General features: G+C 36.9%; 1 protein-coding gene across 10 annotated transcripts in view; it reads right to left on the bottom strand.

The window, feature by feature from the left end:
* chl1b (cell adhesion molecule L1-like b) overlaps positions 1 to 25,162 on the bottom strand; it is a 123,747-nt gene that overhangs the window by 5,524 nt on the left and 93,061 nt on the right. For 6 of the 10 annotated variants that reach the window (XM_067460231.1, XM_067460235.1, XM_067460233.1 and 3 more), the window contains 16 exons: positions 24,078 to 24,244; positions 23,832 to 23,991; positions 23,631 to 23,755; positions 23,162 to 23,263; positions 21,910 to 22,107; positions 21,616 to 21,686; positions 19,854 to 20,076; positions 16,636 to 16,751; positions 16,236 to 16,440; positions 14,512 to 14,634; positions 9,257 to 9,433; positions 8,159 to 8,188; positions 7,649 to 7,723; positions 1,041 to 1,148; positions 639 to 800; positions 144 to 275 (listed from right to left, as the gene is read on the bottom strand). In XM_067460231.1, the coding sequence (XP_067316332.1) occupies positions 144 to 275; positions 639 to 800; positions 1,041 to 1,148; positions 7,649 to 7,723; positions 8,159 to 8,188; positions 9,257 to 9,433; positions 14,512 to 14,634; positions 16,236 to 16,440; positions 16,636 to 16,751; positions 19,854 to 20,076; positions 21,616 to 21,686; positions 21,910 to 22,107; positions 23,162 to 23,263; positions 23,631 to 23,755; positions 23,832 to 23,991; positions 24,078 to 24,244 (2,174 nt within the window). The remainder of the gene's footprint in view (positions 1 to 143; positions 276 to 638; positions 801 to 1,040; positions 1,149 to 7,648; positions 7,724 to 8,158; positions 8,189 to 9,256; positions 9,434 to 14,511; positions 14,635 to 16,235; positions 16,441 to 16,635; positions 16,752 to 19,853; positions 20,077 to 21,615; positions 21,687 to 21,909; positions 22,108 to 23,161; positions 23,264 to 23,630; positions 23,756 to 23,831; positions 23,992 to 24,077; positions 24,245 to 25,162) is intronic. The other 4 variants (XM_067460236.1, XM_067460234.1, XM_067460237.1 and 1 more) reach the window with 4 other exon arrangements.

Here is a 25,162-nt window from a genome sequence, read left to right as displayed (position 1 = left end):
TTTTTCATTCTTAAAAGAAAATCTCCAGGCAGTTTAGGGTGTTCTTGTTATCTGACTGCTATTTAAAGGATTCAGTTCACATTTACAAAAGAACTCTGCAATTTTCTACAGAAACTGATTAGTTTCATTGTGTGAGAAAATACCTGAGTACTTTCCGCCTTTATTTCGGTTCACAAAGCAGGCTATGAGCACCGTGAGAGTGAGCAGAGCTATGGCGCACATGAGCCCGATGAACCATCCCTGGTTGGAGATGCCACCGTGAATACTGGCCAGACCTGTGAGAGACAAAACATTCACTTACCGACTCATAATTTGACATTTACTGAGGGCACTTCATTGAATACTGACATCCAGCGAGAACATCTGACACTAAATGAGCAAACTCTAGAATGGAAATGTGCTGCTATTAATATTAAACTGCCAGGCTGTATGTCTAATTAATCAATGGGAGAGGCTGATAAAGCATAATGACTTTTATCAAGTCCACAGAACACATGCTCTGGGATGGACATGGCCAACACAACGCATGATAATTTTATCACAGGATGTTGCTTGCACTCTTGATGAGATGAGAAAGGAAGAGACAAAGACGATTTTGGTTTGCATTTCTGTCATATCGGAGACTATTTTCTCCTCACCTTTGGCCCTGGTCCTGATAACGTCTTCAAAAATACTAGAATTATCAACCCAGCTTTTAGTCATAAGACGCACTGTGTATTCAGTCCCAGGTTCGAGCCCTTCAATGACGTGGAAAGTCTTAGAAGAGTTTAGCACATCGGATATCTTCCAGTTACCTTCACCTACAAGATGAGCATAGTGGATAAAAACAGCCCTAAGCCCTAATAATTATATATTATAAATTCTATACATCTATAAATATATGACACTAATATAAAGTTTACACAAATCACTAATAAACTATTTAATTTAATTTACTTTGACCAAACAAAAACGGTTGTATGGAGAATTTAGACAAGAGTGATTAATAAATACTACTGAACTTTGAGTTTCCAAGAATTAGAACAGTAAGAAAGGCTTACGGTTGTTCATAAATGCAACATATAACTCTGACTCCGTCTGCTCTGTGCCTGGAATCCAGCTGATATTTGCAAAGTTGTGACTAACTGAGGTGCTAATATTCAACACAGCTGAGAGAAGAGAGAAATGACACAGTGGGTTAGTAAATGACACAATTTCTTTTTTGATGCACTGTCAAGTCGCAATAAACTGCAAATGGAAAAAGTATCACAGTTACATTGTCCTACCCAGACGTGATGCTTTGAAGACATAAATATAAAACCTATTTGGTCCCCCTTTATATTTAATTACTAACATTTAAATCAATTATTCGATACAATGCACTTATTGTGCACATAAATGTTTTTACATTTTACTTACATAAAAATACCTGCAAGTAATTACAGCTGTAATTTGTCGTCATGTTCCATGAATATTTTTCATAAATGTTCTACCGTAAATATATCAAAAATGTATTATTAGTAGTAATATGCAGGCCTGAGGAGTTCATTTGGACAACTTTAAAGGCAACTTTCTTGATATTTCACTTTTTTTCTGCACATTCAGATTACATCATTTCAAATAGCTGTATCTCAGCAAAATATTGTCCTATCCTAACAAACCATACATCTTTTAGATTATGTAAAAATAAATCAAAAGATTGACCCTTATGACTGGTTTTGTAGTCTAGGGTCACACTTCTGTATTACATTACACTGTTGAGCCTTCCCTTACACCTTAACCCACGCTTAAACTTACCCATACAACCAAACCTGTCCATACCTTACCCGTATCCCGGCTCAATAGCAGTACAAGTGTTTTTCAATACAATATAAACACAATATGTACAATGTACTTATTTTTGGATGTAAATACATAGTAAATACATAGTAGTTTAAAAAATAGTTCGCTTTAGTAATGAAAATTAAATGATTTTCTTCTTTCTGAACACAATCTGAGTTATATTAATAAATATCCTGATGCTTCCGAGTTTTGTAATGTAAGTAAGGGGGTCCATTAAATTTGAAGCTTAAAAAAGCACATCAATCCATCATAAACATACTCCACAGTTCCAGGGGTTTTTAGAAGGCATCCCACTTTCTATATTCAATAATGCCTCCTGCAGACGAAAACGCTTGCGCTCTAGTGATGCGTCGTGCCAGTTGCGCTTTTTTCATAAGCGCAATACCGAAGGCAAGTTTTATATATATTATTTTTCTTACAAACCCTATTGATTTGCTTCAGAATGTCTTTATTAAACCCCCGGAGCCGTATGGAATACGTTTATAATATATAAATAAGATTTGTTGAAAATCAAAAATAAAATCAATTATACACCAACAAATCTTATTTTTTTCAGACAAGCACCTGTTTCCTCTAGGGGTTCTACACACAACTGTATCAGTGCTAAATAGACCTTATTTGATGCTGTCATGTTCTAAATTTGTTATAAAAATGTTATAAATCACTGTGTACAGTGGTCATTTACATATAGCCAACAACACATTTCCCAACAACAATATTTTGGCCAGTGAAAATGCTGAGGGGCTAGTAACTTTGGCAAACCACTAACCACAGTGGCTGGTAAGGAAAAAACTCAATGGACCACGTCATTGCCATAATAAAGCTTGGAAGCATCAGGATATTTATTAATATAAATCTGTGATCGCCAGAAAGAAGAAAGTCAATACATGCACCTAGGATGGCTTGAGGGTGCGTAAACCATGGGGTAATTTTCATTTTCATTCAACTACTCCTTTAAAGCCACTTAATATAAAGTGGGACCGCTATTTTTGTATGTAAAGTGGGTTGCACTTTATTTTACAGTATGTGCACTTACAGTGTACTTACCAAATAAAGTACTGGGTAATATAAGGTAACTACATGGGTTAAGGTTAGGTTTAGGGGTAGGTTCAGGGTTAGTACCAAGTCATTACCCACTTATTACAATTACTATAATAATACATAGTATACATGGGAACAGGACTGTAAAATAAAGTGCTTAAGTGTTTTCCACAACATTTTAAATACATTAATTTTAGTAGTGAATCACATCACCAATGAAGTAAGAAAAGTAAGTGTTTATACAAAATTAAAGTACCGGTTTGATAAACATGCGAACGTTTTTACCATTTTCATAATTACGGTAATTTTGTCATGTAAATGCAGCATTAAACATTAAATGGGTTTTTATTGGCTGGGATTTTGTTACGTCGCAGAGCATTTTTACTTTCATTGTGGTCAGACTAATTGCTTGCCGCTGGAAACCCGAGAGTCACGGCTGGATAGGACACGACATGAGGAAATTAACGTGATGGGATGTCACAAACAAATGGCGGATCTTCAGATGGTGGAATGGGATGTGGTTTAATTCAGAAACATAGCTGCGAGTCTTCTGTAATTAAATGACTAATTAACGACCTGAAATAATGATGTGCTCGTTACACTGGGCGAAATAAGATGAAATAATAAGAGATAAATCTAGACTGTCGCTGAGTGATAATTACGCAGTCACCGAGTTCTGGGAGCCGCAGGAAGACCTGAACTGCTTCTATTCAGGAAGCCAAAAGTATTCGACTTGGACAATTGCTACCTACGCGGCATGCCACCGGAGCTATATCAATCACAGATAACTTGTGTTTTCATCACCTTCAGGTGTAGCAATTAGGCAGACTGTTGTCTGCTGTCAAAACTCATTACCGCACATCTCAATCACCCAACACCTCTCCCTTTGGGCAAAACATTCAAATGGAACACATTTATTCTCAGGCTCTTTTCAGGAATCCATCTGCACTGAAGGACCGTGCCTATCCTGCCCATCGCCGCATGCTCAAATGACATCCTCTAATCGTGGTGTGTTTCCATCCACCCTGTTATTGTAGAAATTGTGTTAATCATCTGTGCGGTGTGACACCTATGCTTGACATAGAAATGGCACCATAAATATTGACGAGCTAGCTGGAGGTTTGTCAGTCCACATCTGCCACCACAGCGGGAGGGAGGAAAACTCGCTCCACACGTGTCCTGCAAGACTGGTTCCGAAAGCCGCTTTTGTTGGTAAAGGTAGACACTGAATTTAAACGGTTTCCTCTCATCCATTTAGAAGCCACTGGTGTGCAACATCAGCCCTGGTCCTCAGTCCCCCGATAAGCCCCAATGATTTAGACCTTGACCCTTCGGCCATATATACAGTTCACTGTTGTTGGGGGTCAGTAAGATTTTTTAACAAAATAAAATTATTCAGCAAGCATGCATTAAATTGACCAAAAGAGACAGTAAAGACTTTTGTAGTGTGATTCTTGTGAACTTTCTATACATCAAAGGACACAAAAAATATTTTTCAACATTGATATTAAAAAGAAAAGCAGCATATTAGAATGATTTCTGAAAGGATCATGTGAAACTCAAGGAGTAACAATGCTCAAAAGTTAGCTTTGTTAAATCTTTCCCTGGCACTGATGAGTTTTTACAGCTTTCTGTGTTTCACTGTTATACTCATCAATAATAAACAGCATATAAATCAAAACAGCCTAATGTTACCAATTGAAATGCTGATCCAGGACAATACGACTGTGTACGATTTGGGGTGTTTATGGACTCGATCTACTCTGTCTGTGTTTTGATCAACATACCGAATCTGATTTAGACATCTTTGATTTTCTCAGCTTTTTGCTCAAAATGTTGCTTTTTAATGAAACTCACCCACATTCAAGTGGTGATAATAAAATAATGGTGTGGCGAGGTGAACGAGCGAGAGACATGGGAGGAGCGAGCGAGACCGGGACGTGATTGTGAAAGAGATTCACCTGCGAGCCACACCGGTCTCCAGCTCCCTCATGAGAGGACTCCAGACCGGTGTGGCTCGCAGGTGATGCTCTTTCACAATCACATCCCCGGGCTCACTCGCTCCTCCCATGTCTCTCGCTCGTTCACCTCGCCATAAATGGGTAACACTTTAATTTAAGGTTCAGTTATTAACTATTAACTAGTTGCTTATGAGCATGCATATTACTAGGATATTAGCTGTTTATTAGAACTTATTACACAGCTCTGTGAAATACTTGATTCTGATTGGTCAATCGCGCATTCCAGCGGTACGTTATTTCCAGATAACACCCGCTCATACGGGTACTACGAGTTATCTTGACCGGTACTACTTCTATGCTTAACGCTGGCGTCATCTTATGGCTTAAACAGCCGTGGGTTACAATGGAAGACTTCAAGGCAGGTTTTCTTTATAACATTCTTAATATAGATATTTTTCTTACACAAACACATTGATTCGAATCAGAAGGCTCTATTAACCCATCGGAGCCGTGTGGAGCACGTTATTTGATGGACAGCTGCATTTTTTATGGCCTTCAAACACAACTACAACTACTGCTTGGATTAACGTTAGCCTGGACTTTTTAAATATAACTCTGATTGTATTTGTCTGAAAGAAGAATGTCATATACACCTATAATGACTTGAGGATGAGTAAATCATGGGCTTGGTTTCATTTTTGGGCGAACTAACCCTTTCAGCATTCATTTTAACATTTAGCAGCAATAGATAAAGGCTTAAAGCAGGTTGGAACTGTTTTTCTTCGCGGAAGCTTTGCGTAAGAGCTAATAAAATATTTAATCTCAAGACAATATTTTGTGTCTAATAATTATTTATTTGAGAATAGTAGCCGTGTAATAAGCGGGATAATGTACACCCAGCCGGTTGTTATCGCAGAATAAACCCCTTCAGAGTGATGCAAGACCTGATCACTCTGTCGGGGTTTATTCTGCGATAACAACCGGCTGGGTGTACATTATCCCTTACTTATTACACGGCTCTGTGAAATACTTGATTCTGATTGGTCAATCGCCCATTCCAGCGGTATGCGCCATCTTGTGGCTTAAACAGCCGTGGGTTTCAATGGAAGACTTCAAGGCAGGTTTCCTTTATAACGTTTTTAATATAGATATTTTTCTTACACAAACGCATCGATTCGAATCAGAAGGCTCTATTAACCCATCGGAGCCGTGTGGAGCACGTTATTTGACGGACAGCTGCATTTTTTATGGACTTCAACTAGGCTGCTTGGATTAAAGTTAGCCTGGACTTTTTAAATATAACTCCGATTGTATTTGTCTGAAAGAAGAATGTCATATACACCTATAATGACTTGAGGGTGAGTAAATCATAGGCTTGGTTTCATTTTTGGGCGAACTAACCCTTTCAGCATTCATTTTCAACATTTAGCAGCAATAGATAAAGGCTTAAAGCAGGTTGGAACTGTTTTTCTTCGCGGAAGCTTTGCGTAAGAGCTAATCAAATATTTAATCTCAAAACAATAATTTGTGTCTAATAATTATTTATTTGAGACTAGTAGCCGTGTAATAAGCGGGATAATGTACACCCAGCCGGTTTTTATCGCAGAATAAACCCCTTCAGAGTGATGCAAGACCTGATCACTCTGTCGGGGTTTATTCTGCGATAACAACTGGCTGGGTGTACATTATCCCTTACTTATAAAGCACATATTAATGCCTTATTCTGCATCCCTTATACCCAATACCTTAACTTAAATGCTACAAAAACTACCTTACTAACTATTAATAAGCAGTAAATGAGGAGTTTTTTGAGGCAAAAGTCATAGTTAATAGTGAATACGTGTTCCCCATACTAAAGCGTTACCAAATAATGCATATAAAGCTAGAATAAAGCAGATATTTTTGGGGGTTTAAAAGCAGAGGTTCTGTTTTTCTTTTGATATATTGCATGTTCATGCAACAAAATATTCTGGGGGTCATGAATCTTGTGAAAATGACCAAAAATGCTTGTGGCAGGGAAAGAGTTAATTACATTTTATGTAATATACAATTATATAAAATTAGGCTATGTTTACACAACACTGATGTACTAAAAACAGAAGAAAAAAAAAACTTTGCTTTTTTGAAAAGTTTTGCTTATAGATGACAAGATGATGACAAACGATCCCTGTTCACATAGATTTGTGAAAATGATATTATAGCATGGCAGGCCAGTGGGTGGCAAGTTCACTTTGTAAAGAAACACATAATATGCATGCAAATTATGTCACCATTTCATAAATGTGTATTTGTAGCTCACACGGAGATGATAATGGATTTTGTTGTACACTGTACAAAAAAAAAGTCTCCAATTGAAAATGGTATAGTGTCTGATCACATCTTAATTTTTCAGTAAGCCGAATTGAAATTCTGTGAATGAATACATTTTTAGTTGGCCAAATTTAGCTGTGATCAGTCCCTATAAAATTTTCCATTGGAGACCTGAATTTTTTTAAAGTGTAAATGAATGGCCAAAACTCAATTTTTCTTTTGTTTGAGTTAAAAACAGTGAAGTACAAACACACCCATAGAAAACTGTTTTAATTTTTTTACATTAATAATATTTCACAGTATTTCTGTGTTTACTGTATTTGTTGATCAAATAAATTCAGCCTTGGTATAAAGCTTCTTTTAAAAACATTACAAAATCATACCGACCCCAAACCTTTGAAAAAAATGTGTTTCCATTATTACAAAACTGAATATTTGTAGAGAATATTGGCATAAAAAGCCTCATTTGTTCCCTATTTGTTCCCTTTCAGACTTGCTGTCGTGTGGTTTAGTACCTATAGAAGAAAGAGTAGCATTAGCCGGAGGGGAAACAGTGGTTTTTCTTGGAGGAAATTGTGAGCCGGATTTTCCTGGAAAAAAGACAGTATTTTAAAAAGGTTTGAACTCATGTGATGTGTCTACGAAAGAGTTAGGCCTGTGATGTACTAAATAGGAAGATGTTTAGCTGTCTGTGTTAGCTGAGCCATAGGATTATGCAAGAAATATTTCAATTGGATTGAACTGGATTAAATGGAATAAATCAATTAGTTTCATCTACCAACATAGAGCTGATGACAGGTTAATAGTGAGATTTATCTAGTTTAGCAACCATCTATGGAAGACTTCACATCTATGGAAGGCTCACACTAAGACAGGGCAAAAAAAAAGCGCATGGAAATGAAATGATTACCTCATATGAACACATGCATTTTCAAGACAAAGTCCTACAGTACAGCTACAAATGTATCCTGTAAGTCTAGTGTGCTAGCTGTTTCTAGTGCTAAAGAAAACAGAATACTTCATACTGATGTTGAAAGAGGCCACATCTGTTGAAGCTGGCAAAACAAAAGCAATAAAGCAGTGAAAAACACATATTGCAAGGACGACAGAAAGACACTGAGATCACAGCAATTTTAGTTCATAAGACGGCTTGTTTATAAGACAGCAGTGCCTGTTACCGAAGCATTGAAGCCAGAATGCAATAGCAAGAAACAAGGAAAGGTATTTAAAAATATGAAGTCATACTTTTAAATGTCACGCTAGAAATATGAAAGCATTACAAAAGGGTTTTGAAAGTCTTTTTACGTATGGCGATATTGCAGTGACTATGTGTTTGGTGCAATGTTTCACCATTTTTGTGGCCAAAAACGTGATATTGCCATGGAAACATGTCCAGAAATACAAGGGCATAATTTTAAAAGAAGTAATGTATGCGGCTGTTTCCCATTGACACATAAAGATATCTCTCCTCACATCAGAGCAGTCATTTGTTTTCTCGACTGCCTTCTATTACTCTGCCGAATATTGGTATTATGCCTTGGGATTTTCATCTCGATCATATTTCTTTCGTAAATACAACTTCCTATGTGAACCCTTAGTGAAGCGGAAATAAACAGCACTTTATCAACAATCTGCTAACTGCCAATGATAAGTATGTCGCTGTGAACCATTAATCATGATGAATGTGCTGGAAATTCACAGTTGTGTGTTTTTTACTTTTAATATATTTTTTGATCTTGATTACCAACTTATTATACGTCTGTAATAATAACAATCCAACATTTCCATCCCCAAAGGCAACATATTATTTCTTCTTCCTTTTTGCAGGCAAGCTGTTACCCTCAAATCAATAAGCGCTTGGTCTTCCAGGACATTGATGAATGCAGCCCAGTCGCACAGTGTTATGATACTGTTTAGCTATAAAGAAATGCTTAGATGGGCATATGAAAAGCTTGGTGAGATGGGAGGTCGAAATAATGTCCCCTGCATTCGCCGGGTCGATGCCCATAACAACAGCGACTTGGTCATCCATGTCAGAGAGCCAGATTCCCTGTCCTTTGGAATGCCACAGGCTGACTCCCCCGAGACGACCCCACCCCTGAGCAGCTGCTACCCGTACTCACTTGCTTCGGGGACAGTGGTGCGCTCCTCGCTGGCAGCTGGTCCGCAGCCCGCCCGTGTGCAACACCGTAGGTAAAACTTGTATTTGCTCAGTGCGTCCAGGTCCTGGAGGTGCAGCTTATTGCTATCAGCAGAAACGTTGAGGGTCATCAGAGGACCTAGTTCCTCTGTGTCATTTACTAAACAGGAAAAGGAAACAGAGCATATGGTCAGTGCAAGGCATGGTGCATTTCCAAACAATTTGAATAATTTCAAATATTAAAACGCGTGGGTTATCACATAAAAACGGTTATAAAAACGAAAAAGAAAGCTATGCAGCAAAGCGACATGTGTTCATCATGTGTTATGGTTGGTCGCTCAGCTGGACTGGTAGCAGGAGGGCCATGTCATTGAAATGTCAGACGTGTTTAGTCAGCCAGAGGTCAAATTCAATTTTTTTTTACTGATACAGACTGACAGTCTGCACACGGATTGTCACAATACCCAAATTTCAGAAGTGGATGACAACAGGTTTGTCACAATACTATTGTCTTTTGGAAAAGTATCACAATGTCACATTTGTTGTTTGGCTGCGTTATTGCATGTTGTGTCCTTTACATTTTTGACTGCACAATATACAAATAAATAGTTGTATTTAATATTTGAATATTACCTTATAAAAAACGGTTTAAGCTTCTGCACTAAGCAGCTGCAACAAATATGCTACAGAACACACTCCTTTTATTATTAAAAGTAAACAATATTAATAAATGTAAAAACAGTCAGCAATAGGGAACAAATAAATAAATTAGGAGATGATTTTATTTATTTATTTATTTTTTGATTTTATATATTAGACACATTTGGAAGCAAACAATTTTTTTAAAATTATTATTACTATTATTTTTACTATTATTTTTGCATTCACTAATGAAGAACATTTTATTGTCTTTGCATTAAAGGGCCAGTAAAACACAATTTAATTTTTCTAACTTTAGCTAGTGTGTAATGTTACTGTTTGAGCATAAACAACATCTGCAAAGTTACAACGCTCAATGTTTAAAGCAAAGGGAGATATTTGCTTTTAAAGAAATCAATTTCTAAGGACTACAGCAAACGTCCGATAAGAACTACAGACATTCCCCCAGGGTTAGTGACATCACCATCGCTAATATTTACATACTCCTCCGAGAATATTAAGTAAGGGGGGCGAGGCCCTTTTTTATTGCTGTGGAATAGTAGGCGTCGGTCATGCAATGCTGAAGAAATGCTGTTATTTTCATTGGAGGTCAGCTTTGTTCAGCCTTCCTAGGGACTTCCTAGTAGTTAGGGATCAATGGTTAAAATTTATTTTATAACTGTCCCTCCTAATTATTACCCAAATGTTGCTCTCTGTGCTGCACATTTTACGGAGGAAAGCTTCCAATATCTTTGCGAGTTCAATGCAGGATTGGCACAATGGCTTGTCCTGAAAGATGGAGCAGTTCCAGCTTTAAAAACAGAAGTTGTTTACGGGCCACAACCTGTAAGTATGCCTTATTTTTTGTCGATGTGTTTTCCTGTAATAATTCGTATTGTTAATTGTACGTTTTTGCAAGGAAGTAAACAAATGACAGCGCTTTTTTGCTCTGCAAACCAGTTTGTGTAGTGTTCATTTATACTTAACGTTATCTGACAAGCACTTAACGTTACAAACTAGTTCTTGCAACAGATATTTGGCTATAATCGTTCTAAAAATACAAAAGGTGCCATTCAGTAGTGATCACTATAGAGCCGCAGTCTTTACAGCCGGTAAAGGTAGGAGGTTTCCGAGAAACGTGCACTAGGCGGTTAGCGAATCAGAACACTGCTGGGTATTTTTTTCTTTGCGTATTTTTGAGGGACTGGCTTCATAGAACCCGGAAACCATCCGACCGTTTTTACAAGGAGGGACAGAGCAGTGTAGAATAGAGGTAAAATATATGAAAAATAATGCACATTTTTAAAAGCGAAGCATGAACACGTTACAGTGCACCCCGCAAACACAATCAAGTCCCCCATAATATTTTGTTGTATTAATATATCAAAATATGTTTTTTGTCATATAATACATCTGGATCATATTCAGAATGATAATCAAAACATAGATCGAGTCCATCAACCCCTACAGTATAACCGTGAAAACACGTAAAGTTCTGTCAAAAGCGTTTTCTTACAAACAACGGAAATTTCCGGCAATGGTGGGAAAGAGTAAATAACCTTGGCAAGAACTGCATTTGACCTCCCACGCTCATGCATGACATCGAGGGACGAGCTTTATTCACAGATCATGCAAACGCATACCAATGAAAGTAGCCGTCAGTCAGACAGGACTGGGCAACGAATTCAGCATTTCAGATTTAATCAATATCCTGTTCATGTGTTATTGAGCTACTATGCTTATGCAACTTAAAACAGGTTTGAGTCTGCCCTGCAACACATTCTGATTCTCCATTTCTACCTAATAATTCTCAAATCACAAATACAAATAAATTATAAAAAAAACCAGTCGTTCTGAATTCTCCATAAGTAATTTGCAATGTGCAAGTTTTGTGTGATTTCAGCGTAGCTGGATCTGGCTGCGGGCCATCTGTGCAGTGGCGCTTTAATCCCAGTTGCTATTTTCCATTCGATGGGTACAGCTGTGTGCTCTCTCGCCAGCATTTTACACACCACTTTCTTCAAGGGGACTTCAATGAGCCCACTTCAAAGGGAACACAATGGTTCTAGCAAGCTCTCCTGATGAAAATGTTGCTTCTTTTAATACGCAACCTGACACTTGGCCTCAATGATCAGCCGCAGCATCAAACACAATTAGCTGACGAGGCCTCCCAGACTGTATGCATCATAATCAGCTTCGTCATCATTGCTGCTGGGATCTGGTTGCGTGTTAAGCGGTGTGCGTGCCCAGCCTGGTGTTATACAGTGATACGATGCATGTAGAGCAGTGTAGGGTCAGTCAGAGAAAGGGTGTCAGAATGGGTCATGCTGATTTTTTGGGGGGAAACCACGGTCTAGACAATCTTAGCATGTAGGTAGTCCAGAGTTCATGGGAATTGCATGCTCTGGTTTGTGAGGGACAATAAGATATTAAAATATCTATCAATAGAACATTAAAACAAATCATTTTAATTATTTTAATATCTATCAATGGAACATTAAAAATAATTTTAAAATTATTATTATTAATATTTTTATGTTTTATCACGTCATATGGCGTGTGAACATTAATTGACATAAGACAACCGTGAACATGTGAATGTGTTGTTAAGGGGATAGTTCACCCAAAAATGAAAATGCTGTCATCATTTACTCAGCCCTATGTTGTTTCAAACAACATTATGTTGTAACCAGAACGTTGACAGTAGCCATTGACTTCCATCGTCTTTTTTTTTTACTACTATGGAAGTCAATGGAAGCCACACTTGAGTAAAAGTACAAATTCTTTAAAGAGAAAACAATTCCATTCATGACAAGTCACAAGTCATCAATTCCCCAAAAAACGAATGTTAAGTACTAGCACTGGATGTGCTGGTTTCGGCTTTCAATCCGCATAAAGTAGCCTTGTTGACCATTGGGTGAGTAAAGGCAAAACACACAAGATTTGGTACCTTAAATATTACCTTAGTTTAACAGAAGAAAGAAACTTGTACATGTTTGGAACAACAAAATGGTAAGTATATGATGACCGATTTCTCCTTTTGGGGTGAACCCTTTAAATTATTGAAATATTAATTTCGTAATCTCAGGGAGTAAATATTACAGGTCAAAAGGGTTCGGTTGACAAAATATGTTTTTCAGATAAGGGGCAGACAAATCAGAAACAATCTGAAAAGTGAGGGATAGCAAAATGTAAACCGTATTTGTTTGCTCATAAATATTAATTAGCTGTGGTCATTTAGCCAGTAGATGATTTTTAAGGTTTTGTAAAGTTTTAAAGTTTTCTGTTGAACTTTTCAATTAATATATATATATATATATATATATATATATATATATATATATATATATATATATATATATATATATATATATATATATATATATATATATATATATATATATATATATATATATATATGTATGTATATATATATATATAAAAAAAAATCTAAATCTTTTTTTTTTTGTATATAGTTAAACAAGTAAACAGATCTGCCAGTGCTTTAAGACAGAATACACTTCAAAATACAATATATGAAAATAACTCTGAAAATAATATTATGCTATGCAAATTATCTTTTCAAGTACATTTCTTGTTTCAAGGATTTTTTAATATTTCAATTGGAAAACAAGTGAGTTTTATATCAGTTTTGTAGTGTAGCAGCTTTTACCTTCTGGGATGATGCTTGCCTCTGTTAGAGAGGTTTCTGATTTAGTTTTGTGTGGTTGGATACAATTAAGTTTAATCTTACAATTAAACTTTGAATATCACAATCTATACCCTCAATACTGGAAAAATACATCTTTCTATTTAGAGATATGCTTCACAATGTTTCCTATTTCCCTATAGTGCATCACTTAACTATTAATACGATGTGCATTGTTAACCTGCTACAATATATAATTAGTGGTCATATTCACTGTAAATCTTAATTAAAAGCATACCCTAACGGCATGTAGTAAATAGCTGTTTAATTCACTAGTGTGCATCCAATTCAGTATAACAGGACCTGTATAATAAAAATAAGCAAATTGAGTGAGGCAACTTAAACAAGTCAAAGTAATTGTTTTCCATAAATCATTTAGCAAATACAACTGTGTCTTATTGAGGTCCTATACAGTCATAATACTGTTGTGTTCAAATCAGTGTCTATTGAAAATAAGTTGTAGCTGTCAATCCTAAGGTAGGTGGCACAACAATATCTCCTAGTGGTGAGATGTGGGCATCACTGGATGTAATGAGATATGAGCCATAAAAGAGCAATTTACTGTTTTTCATATGTCCAAATCCGCATCTGCATCATGGGGAACATATTGGCACAGGGAAATAGCTTTTTTATTTCCTCTGTGCCATAAAAAATTACAATCTGTAGTCTGGCCCTTTAAGTGGCATGAACTAAGTCAGTGCAAATCCAGTGGGTTTACCGTAGAATCACTATAATGACCTGTAATGCTGCGGTGTCATGGCATGGGCCACGTCACAAATACATGTCAGGAAAGCTGTTTACTTAAACCCCATGAACATAACACTATTACTATTACACTAACACAAAACAGAAAGATGTAGAAACAAAATGGAAATACAATGTTTACATACTTAGTTGATATTGGAGGATGTAGCCAATTATGATTCCATTTGCATCAACTGGAGGAGACCAGGTCAAGGTGACCTTGTGTTTCTGGATGTTTGAAACCCTGAAAGCAGCTGGTTGACCAGGTACTAAAGTTAGGGGAAGAAAGAAAGAGTTGACAGATATTTTTAATAATTTTAAGGAACATTTAACATGCAAATGGTCATTGCACAGCACTGCATCTTGAAAAAAATGCCTAATATCACCAAATTAAATGAAGTTCAGTTAAAAAATATCAATACAACCTTTCCATCACATAATTGTCTTTTTCTTAAAAAATATATGTTTATATGTAATACACTTATCAAAATGACAAAAGTCAAAAGTAAGTTGCAAATGAGCTTTTTGTTACACTTATTCAGTTGTGTTTGTTCTAAGGCCTAGTCCACATGCATACCGAGTTTTTCCTCAGTTTATCTGTATTAATATATTCACATTAAATCTCAAAAACACGCCATAAAGAGCTGTCAAGAGCATGCCAAACCAACGGGTGCAATCTAACCCTAACTGTAAACCCATGTTGGCCAATCAGAAGCCTGGAAATGAGGTTATTGCCGGTTCCGGTTTTGACATAACATGCCAAAATTCACTGTCCACGCGACAACTAAAAATCTAAAAATCTTCACACTGGCAGAAGTTTTCAGAAAAGTTTGGTTTCAGTGACCACATACTGTGTGTGTGGACAAACGGCCAAACCACATGGTAAAGCTGCGATTTGGAAAATAACAGGGACTTAGTTTTGCTTTCATTCACTTTTAGTTTTTATTCATTAGTCACGTGTTCCTTTGTTTAAGTTTCCCGTCTTTCATCACTTTCCATGGACACTAATCTTCATCACAGCTGTTCGTCATTTACTTCATCAACATGTATATTTAGGTTCCTCACCTTCACTCAGCCTTTTTCCAGTCTAGTTTGAGTTAGCATTTGTGAATGTGTTGCAACTAACTTCTGTTATTTGCCTGTTGGATGACTATTTAACTCTGCATTTGAATGTTATCCTGATCTTCATCTGCCTCTATGTCACTGTTTTCATGTAGTAAAACACCCACATGTAGCAGAAAACATTGTGTCATTTTTGCATTTTTTTTCTTCTTCTGTCAAACCTTGAAATCAGGATAAGGCTTACAATTGCGTAATACATGTGAAAATCGGCGGAGAATTGAAAAAAAGTTCTGTAACCCGGCTCAGAGAAAGATAGGAATCGTGTATTTGTGGCAGTTTTTCTGGTGATTAAGGAATGATGCAAGACTTCTTCACCTTACAAATAGTTGTCGAAAGCAAAAATGCTACTTAAAGCACAACATATTTTGTGAGCAAGTGACATTCTAGAGCAAAACAGGCATTGTTTTTGGAAACAGCACCCTAAAATTAGAAACAAGTACTGTTTGTCATTCAGCAAATATGAAGGTTATTCATTTGTTTGCTCTAAAATCTCTTCAACATTATTTTATACTTTCCCTATATCAAAGGGCTAACATCTCCTTTGAATGTCTGGTCCCATGTTATATTAGTTGTCCTTAACTATTATGTACTTACATTAAACAAATAAGTACAATCTACTTATTGTGTTCCATTTTGTATTGTAAAACTGATATTGAGGTGTGATACTAACTATTTCCATCTCATCGCTCACAGAACCAAGTTTATTATGTTTAGCTCAAATATTCACACACATCTTCTCCTCACTCACCTCCCTCTTGGGTTTTGAAGCTGACCGGATGACTGCCAGGCCCGTTTCCTCTACTGTTAAATGCCATGACAATGAGGCTGTATTCTGAAAAAGGCCTAAGCCCTGTGACTACCGTATGGTTCCTCTCGCCTGAGAATGTTGATGTGTGTTTGTCACCGTGTGTTTTCTTTGAGTCCAGCAGACTGCGAAGCCTCCACCAGCTTACCTATAAATACATGAGGATAGATTAGTCCGTAGGTAGTCAAGGTACAACTGATAAGTCAAAAACAGCATGGATTTAATACATGTGGATAGCTCTGACAGCTTGCTGGGAAACAAGAGGAGCTTCAAGGTCACAAAAAGGGGTCATTGGCCTTTAAACCATAGCTAAAAAGCAAAAGACACATTGATGCGGAATTACCCTGTAGCCCCCCAGATGTCCATTGAGTTTGTCCTTGTGAACATGGTCCCATCTGACCTTCGCCATCGTGTTGTTCATCACATCTACGGCTACATACTCGGGAGGTGCTGAGGGGACTACGGACGAATAACATGCAGATGAAATATTACAAATAGCTCTATATAGCGGCTTTAAATTACACTGTTCCTACATCAAGATAATGTCAGTAAATTAGATTCAGCTATATCACAGAAATAAGGAACAAGAAATGTGGTGTAATTTTGTGGGTAATCATGGGAAAAACTGTGGTGGGGGTAATAGTTGTTTACATGGAGTTATGGACTATAATATTGTTTTTATGCTTTGTAACTACATTTGGTTATCAAACACACTGCAAATTGCCTACACGGCAGTTATTTACCATACACAATCTAAGTAATCTATATAAACAACACTCCTCATTCACATTCACAAACTCAAAGACACCATATAAGACACTCGCTAATGGAAACGATTTGATTATAATGGAATAAATCCTAGTAAACACCAGTGTTGGGGAAACAATGTTGAAACGGGACCATGCCAAGCTATGCTAGTGATCAATTAAAATAGTTAAACTATAATTAAGCTATTCTTTTGAGAAGATACTCAACAAAAAGAAGCTAACTACATCGATGGAAGCAATATTTTTAAATCAGAGATCCAAGATTTAGATTTAATTTTGACACTGTACTTTGTGAAGCATTGCACTTGGGTCCATTTGACAATAATTTATGTATTTATTTATTTATTTATTTATTTATGTATTTATGTATTTATGTATTTATTTATTTATTTATTTATTTATTTATTTATTTATTTATTTATTTATTTATTTATTTATTTGTTTGTTTGTTTATTTATAATTGTATGAAAACCATACTTTACTGGTAATTTACATGTAACAAATAAATTAAAATAATTGCGTTTGGGTCCATTTTATAACCATTAAAAAAATGTAAAGTGTTGGCTCATTTTGACCCTGGTATAAAATAAGGCTTAAACTATTATTTATTTATTTATTTATTTATTTATTTATTTATTTATTTATTTATTTATTTATTTATTTATTTATTTATTTATTTATTTATTTATTTATTTATTTATAATCTTGAGTTATATTTCTATCAAAGATTCCTATAAACTCTTCCTCATATCTCTAACATACTTTTGGGACTGCATTTTGTTGATAAACATGAATATTATGCACACATATTGATGAAATATTGCATCATGAAAAATGTATAATCTTTTTCATCTAAATGTGAAAGTTCATGCAATAAAATGTATATATTACATTCAACATTTAAACAATGCAGAGTATATATTTATGTTGTTTTGATTTTTTTTTTTTGAAAAATAATGTGTATGTACCATGTAGGTTTCATAAATGTGACTGTAATTAGGCTTAATATCACACTTCAATAAAACATTCTGAGATGTTCTGCTTCTAAATCTGCATAAACAGCATCCACAGTGTTTTTCCAGTTACAGAACAAATGACTCTTATAAGCCAATTTTGCTGTTGTTTTGTAAATCTGAAACAGTGTAGTCAGCAATCAGTGTTCAGTTTCCTGGATGAATGACACAAATTAACTGGTTCAATCAAAAGCGTAACCAGTGTAGTACAGTTCCAAAAATCCAGTGAAAGCAGGCTCGTATTTATGAATAATTTTGAATTTAATCATGAATATTTTTTTACTTAAAGGTCCCGTTCTTCGCGATTCCATCTTTCAAACTTTAGTTAGTGTGTGTAATGTTGCTGTTAGAGCATAAATAATATCTGTACAATTATAAAGCTCAAAGTTCAATGACAAGCGAGATATTTTATTTAACAGAAGTTTCCTTTCTAAGCCTACAGCGAACGGCCGGTTTGGACTACAGCAGGAAGTGCAGGGATGTAATGACGTCACTAGAACCGTTTGTTGACTAACCCTCCGCCCACAAGAACAAGCAAAATAAGGGGCGTGGTCTTGTTGCTCTCTCGCGTGGAGAAGAGCGCGCATTCAGCGCTTGCATCTCATCGTTATGGTAAGAGGTGGGACCTTTCCGGGCAAAGTGCGCTAAGCTGCTGTCCAATCACAACACGGGAAGTGCTGGCCCAATCAGAACTCGTTACGTGTTTCTGAAGGAGGAACTTCATAGAACAAGGAAATCATCAGGCCGTTTTTAGGACAGTGGAAACCATGCTGTACAGATAAGTAAATTGTGTGAAAAATTAAAACACGCGAAACATGAACTCGTTATATTGCACACTGTAAACATAATCAAAGCTTCGAAAACACGCGAAGAATGGGACCTTTAAAAGTATTAAATGATTTGTTAATCATTAAGAATCTAGAAAGATAAAACTCTGCCATGCAGGGATTAAAACCGGTGACTCATTTTTTTGAATCTGGTCATTTACATGAACCATCCAAATGAACTGATTCACTAAAACGAACCATATACTTGTATTCCTTCAGGTTGCTCAGCTTGAAATCTGCATGCACAAAAACAGCGATTTAGCATTTATTAGCTTATTTTCATTTGAGGAGTAAATCTAGTAAATCAGTTACTCCCCAACACTGGCAAGCATGCGCTAAGACAAGACAGACATGAGAAAGCGGGAGACTGAGAGCGAAAAGGGGACTAAACTATAAGCCTATTGCACAGAGACGTAGTGACCTGAGATAACATCGGGAGGGCAACTCCAAAAGAAAACTGAAGGCAAGAGAATAATTATGGTCGCAAATGTAAATAGCTCATAGCCATGATAACATTTCATTTGTTAGTCTACAAAGACTGAGTGAGGAAATCGTTCCCCCTTGCGCAATTTAATATCCTCAATAAGGCAAAACAAATCGGCATATCAGCGCTGCTGTTTGGATATTGTGTAAAGGCAAGACGGTATTTCATCAGCGTTCTTTGCCCTCTAGGTGTGTTGATATTCTCGTCACACGTTTACTGCACTTTCGCTGGGGGGAGTGGGTGTTTCCGTTTACAGGCATTGCTTATTTGCAATGTAACAAGACCCTTACAGACAAAGAAAAGGTTAGAAAAAATAAGATGTGTCTTTCAAATGCTTCACCTACTTTGTATGCTCTCAAAGGTAAACATGCACAATGCTTTGACAGTGAGTGAAATGTCAATGGTATTGGCTTATTTGAATGCACACTCATCTCCACAGCTCAGACACAATGGAGGTAGCTCCTACTTACAATCCTCTCCTGAGTATGCCGTTATTATTTTGGGATCCGGACCCCAGCCCGCGTGGTTCTTGGCCTGAATTTTGATCTCGTAAAGGACGAACGTCGGGGTGTTTTTAACCACGAACGAATGCCTCTTAACTATGTGCTCCATCCAGTCCTCCTCCGTGCCTTGTCTTCTGTAGCTCACTTTGTACTCCAGACCAGGACCGTTGTGTTCAATAGGTGACAATGGCTGTGACGAGAGTATGAAAGAGCATGGTTAGCTGGCGGGAAACAATAGATCAAAGGAAATAGCATTTAGTTGCTCAAACACTTGCTGTTTTTATCGCGGGGGGCGCGCTCTTTTGCTTGCTGAACATATGATCGAATTGCACACAAGAAAAGGCGAACATTGGCTGAAATCAACCTTCACAATCAGAATGGCTCTTCTCTTCTTCCAGAAATAAGGGTGGAATAACTTTTCTATACAACTTTTTCTTAAATTCCTATATAAGTAATAACTTTTCCTTTTTAATTAGCCTTGTTGATATATCATTATTGATAGTCATCCCTGAATAGAACTGTATATCCATGCTTTGTTTTCTTGGGTAAGGTTTTTGAAATCTAATGAGAAATCTCGTACACTACCATTCAAAAGTTTGGGTTCAGTAAGATTTTTAAAATGTTTTTGAAAGAAAAGTCTCTTATTCTCACAAAGCAGTGATGTTGTGAAACAGTATTACAACTGTTTACTGTTTGAAAAAATGTTAAAATGTAATTTATTCCTGTGACGACAAAGCTGAATTTACAAAATTCCAGTTTTCAGTGACACATGATCCTTAAGAAATATTTATATTATACATATTTTGTGCTCAATGTTTAAAACAGTTAAATAAAACAATCATAAAGTCATATTTGTTTTAGAAAGTTCCTTTACTTGAAATAAAAACGATGCCTTTAGTGTCACTTTCGATCAGTTTAATGTATCTTTATTGAATAAAATTTGTCATTTCTTTCAAAACAACAAAATTGTACACACATACGCCTTTGTATTTTTTCTACTGTTGCCTATACAACCATTTGTGGGGACTGTTTTATAGTTATAATTAGAGTATATAATCCATTAATTATATAATCTCTTTTTTTCCCATGATAAGGGTATTTTCTGGTATACTACTGATGGACCTGGTTCAATTTGAGCAATTTATCTTGATGCCAAATAATGTAACAATTGACTTTTATTAACACAGCCCCGAGATACAACAGTTAACTCTCCTTTTACAATCGTCCTGCAGCAAAAGAGAGAATAAAATGCAAATGCTCATTAAAGTCTACCATTAACAATGAAAATCCTCATAATTCTGCAAAAGTACAGGTGTTAGCATGAAAAGGCAGCAAAGTAATAGCCCAGAAACTGTAAAAGAGATTCACCTTTATGTGGAAATCGGAATTTATGTATCCCGTTCCTATTATTTTTTAATCAAAGACTCACTCTGGGCTCCGTTTGATGGGAACCTGTGTCCAGAGAGATCCATTTCAGCAGAGCTTTGTAACTTTCCCAACAGCACGGCGATGGAGATAGCCGTGTTTTTCTATGCAAAAACTCCTATCTTGGGGAACGCGCTTATCGATAATTGGAAGCTAACAACTGACACTGTTAGTTTGCTCTCCCCCTCTGAGAACTAAATGAAATTCTGTTTTTGAGAGCACTTCTTTATCTGTGCAGCCCTTGCAGTGCTTTGAACCTTAGATATTCTTGAAGACTATTGGAATTGAACATTTAGCATCGTACCTCCCAGTTGATATCCATTTCATGTGGCAAATGACCTTCGATCTTGATATTTTCTGGGTTCTTGTCAGGTGCTTTGGAAGGAGCAGAAATATGGATTTTGTTGGAGGTGAAATTGTTAGTGAAAAAATGGCCTGTGAAATATGCACTTTACAGACTGGAGCTTAAACGACAGGGAAAATCAATTATCTCACAAGTTGGAATGTTTTAAAGTTCAAGAGGCGATAAAGTTAGGCTCACTGTTATCTGTGGAGGCGACGTGGTTAGGAGAAACAGTAAGAGAGAGCTTATAGATACCTGATGCTGGAGTTTTGTATCTTTCAGTGGCCCGGCTTGGCAAACCTCTTCCGACCTCATTGATGGCGGAGACTCTAAAGCGGTAGTCCACATGTCCGTGAAGCTTCAGCAGAGCGGAATCGCGATTTCCCTGTACTTTTGTCATCTGTCTCCAGCTGCCCGGCTCATGTTGGCTTTCCTCAAACTCTATGACATACTCTGCATAAAGTTTAAAAATACAACAGTCAACACATAGACCACAATGCATCTTTTGTTAAACATGAACAATGTAACAACATTGTAACAAAATGAATCGGCTTTTACTCAGGATTTTCCCTAAATTGAATGACTCAACCTGACTACATTCTGTAACAGAATTGTGCTTGCGTGCTACTATAGTAAACACAGAAGCTGGCGAATGGCGGTCTTTCGATTCCGCTTTGACCGCAACTCTGGAAGACTTGGAGTTAAGCTTTTCTCTGAGAAAAGAACAAAGAACGGCATAGAAGTCATTCTTAAGAAGGTAAGATGTGTTCGGAGTATTGCCAACCGGATACAGTGAAAGTTTGATCTATCAACTAGCTCCGCTTCACGTTGCTCTGGTTGGTTGTAGCGCTATCGTATTGTGTGCAGAGGGAGTTTGAAAGAAAACCATTCATCCCTCCTCTCTGATTGAGCCCTGTCAATGATGATTTCCCAGACCAAAGATCTTGATGTGGGTCTGGCTTGTCAGGCTAAAAAATAATAACAATAATAAGAAGAAATGTTTATTGAGTGCCAAATCAGCATATAGAATGAAAACTGGAGTAATGATGCTGAAAATTCATTTGGCATTTAAAAAAAAAAAATAGTAACACTTTATTTTAGGGTTCAATTCTTGCTATTAACTAGTTGCTTATTAGTATGTATATTACTAAGATATTGGCTGATTATTAGTACTTATAAAGCACATATTAATGCCTTATTCTACATGACCTTATATTACGTCCCTTAACCCTACCCAATACCTAAACTTAAACTCTACAAAATTGGCCGATTAGACAGTGAATTAGTTTATTGAGGCAAAAGACGTAGTTAAATGAGTATGCATACTAAAGTGCTACCAAAAAACCTTTTGAACGGTAGTGAAATTTGCATATGTGGAGTCATTTACATAAGGTAAACACTGACCAAACTAACCGAAAAGTATTCTGCATGACAAGTTTATGAGTAGCGGTATTCAGGTTTCCTAGGTAGTGATATACAGGTAATATGGGTGTTAAGAGCATGTTACCAGTAATGGAGCTGTTATGGTCATCCCCTGGAATCCACTGTATTTTCACACTTCTGCCATTATGTTCAGACAGGATCACATCCTCTGGTGGATCAGGAACATCTAAAGAAAACAACGCATTTTATTTAGGGCTGTCAATCGATTAAGCATCTCGATTTCAATCAGATTCATTACATTATACTGCTGTTTTTTTGGATTTGTTGCCATTTTATAGATATCTTAGGGACAGTAGAAGATGAAAGGGAGAAGAGGGAGGGTGGGCCTGGGAAATGACAGGTCGTGTCTCCAGCTAGTTCATTTTTACAAATACTTCTGTTTGTGGTGCTGTCTTATTAAGGGTATAATTCCAGTTGTGACACAGCGGGTAGCCAAATCCCCCCTGTGCCGTGTGCCGAAACCATTTCATCCCTCAAACCTTCTGTCTATCTTTACTTTCCTAAACCGTAAAGACTGAAAACACATAACTCACCCACAACCGAAAGCTGCGCAACCGCCATGTCTTGGTCGACGGGTGTTCTGGCCACACAGGCGTACAAGCCCTGGTCTCCAAAGCTCACATTAATGATCTCAAGCACTCCATCGTCCAGGACATATCTATAGACACCAGCACTGATTAGACAGCTCTGACATTCACTACTGTAAAAGAATGACATCCTATTGTATATCTCACCGTGCGTTCTCGCTGCTGTTGAGGGTCATGCCATCTTTTTCCCAAAGGATCTGAAAGTCATCACCGAAGCTCGGATCGAACTCTGCCTGGCATGAAAACTGGATACTGGTTCCAACTATAACACGCAAATTGTGCGGAGGATCGACTATTCTGGTGGGATCTGACAAAGAAAACAAAAGTAATTTTGGATTATATGGATGATCTAAATGGATCAATTTTCTGAATCTAGTAAACTATTTCTCTTGCCTTTGACTTCAAGTGTTGCAGCAATGGCAACTTTGCCCTCTGTATTTTGAGCAAAGCAAGAATACTCCCCCATGTCCTCTTTCATCACTTTGTGGATCTCCAGTGAACCATTCTTATGAACAGAAAACCTCTCTCCTTCCACTGCATTGGCACTGTCAGCTTTACTCCTGTGTAACCATACACCAACTGGGTCATTCTCAGGAAACAGTACCAATTGTGTGTACAATGGTATTTCCATTACTAAATTTAAAATAGGATACAGAACTTAGCCACATTATTTGATAGATGTAACTGTTTAATGTGTAAGGAACATAACTTTTAAAATAAAAATGTTCATACCCCAATTAATCATCTACTTAGTCACTTTAAAATTAAAATTAGCCCATGATTTACTCACCCTCAAGTCATATGTGTATATGACTCTACTCTTTGTAAACAGTTATATTAAAGGTCCCGTTCTTCGCGATTCCATCTTTCAAACTTTAGTTAGTGTGTAATGTTGCTGTTAGAGCATAAATAATACCTGTAAAATTATAAAGCTCAAAGTTCAATGCCAAGTGAGATATTTTATTTAACAGAAGTTTCCTTTCAAAGCCTGCAGCGAACAGCCGGTTTGGACTACAGCAGGAAGTGCAGGGATGTAATGACGTCACTAGAACCGTTTGTTGACTAACCCTCCGCCCACAAGAACACGCAAAATAGGGGGCGTGGTCTTGTTGCTCTCTCACGTGGAGAAGAGCGCGCATTCAGCGCTTGCATCTCCCCGTTATGGTAAGAGGCGGGACCTTTCCGGGCAAAGTGCGCTAAGCTGCTGTCCAATCACAACACGGGAAGTGCTGGCCCAATCAGAACTCATTACGTATTTCTGAAGGAGGTACTTCATAGGACAAGGAAATCATCAGGCCGTTTTTAGGACAGAGGAAACAGCGCTGTACAGATAAGTCAATTTGTTTGAAAAATACTGTGATTTTTTACACGCGAAACATGAACTCATGTTATATTGCACACTGTAAACATAATCAAAGCTTCGAAAATACGCAGGAACGGGACCTTTAATAATGAGTTTTATCAATAAATATTTGTCC

Source organism: Pseudorasbora parva, chromosome 12, assembly GCF_024679245.1.
Source record: "Pseudorasbora parva isolate DD20220531a chromosome 12, ASM2467924v1, whole genome shotgun sequence".
NCBI lineage: Eukaryota > Metazoa > Chordata > Actinopteri > Cypriniformes > Gobionidae > Pseudorasbora > Pseudorasbora parva.
This window is presented reverse-complemented; position numbering and strand designations above follow the sequence as displayed.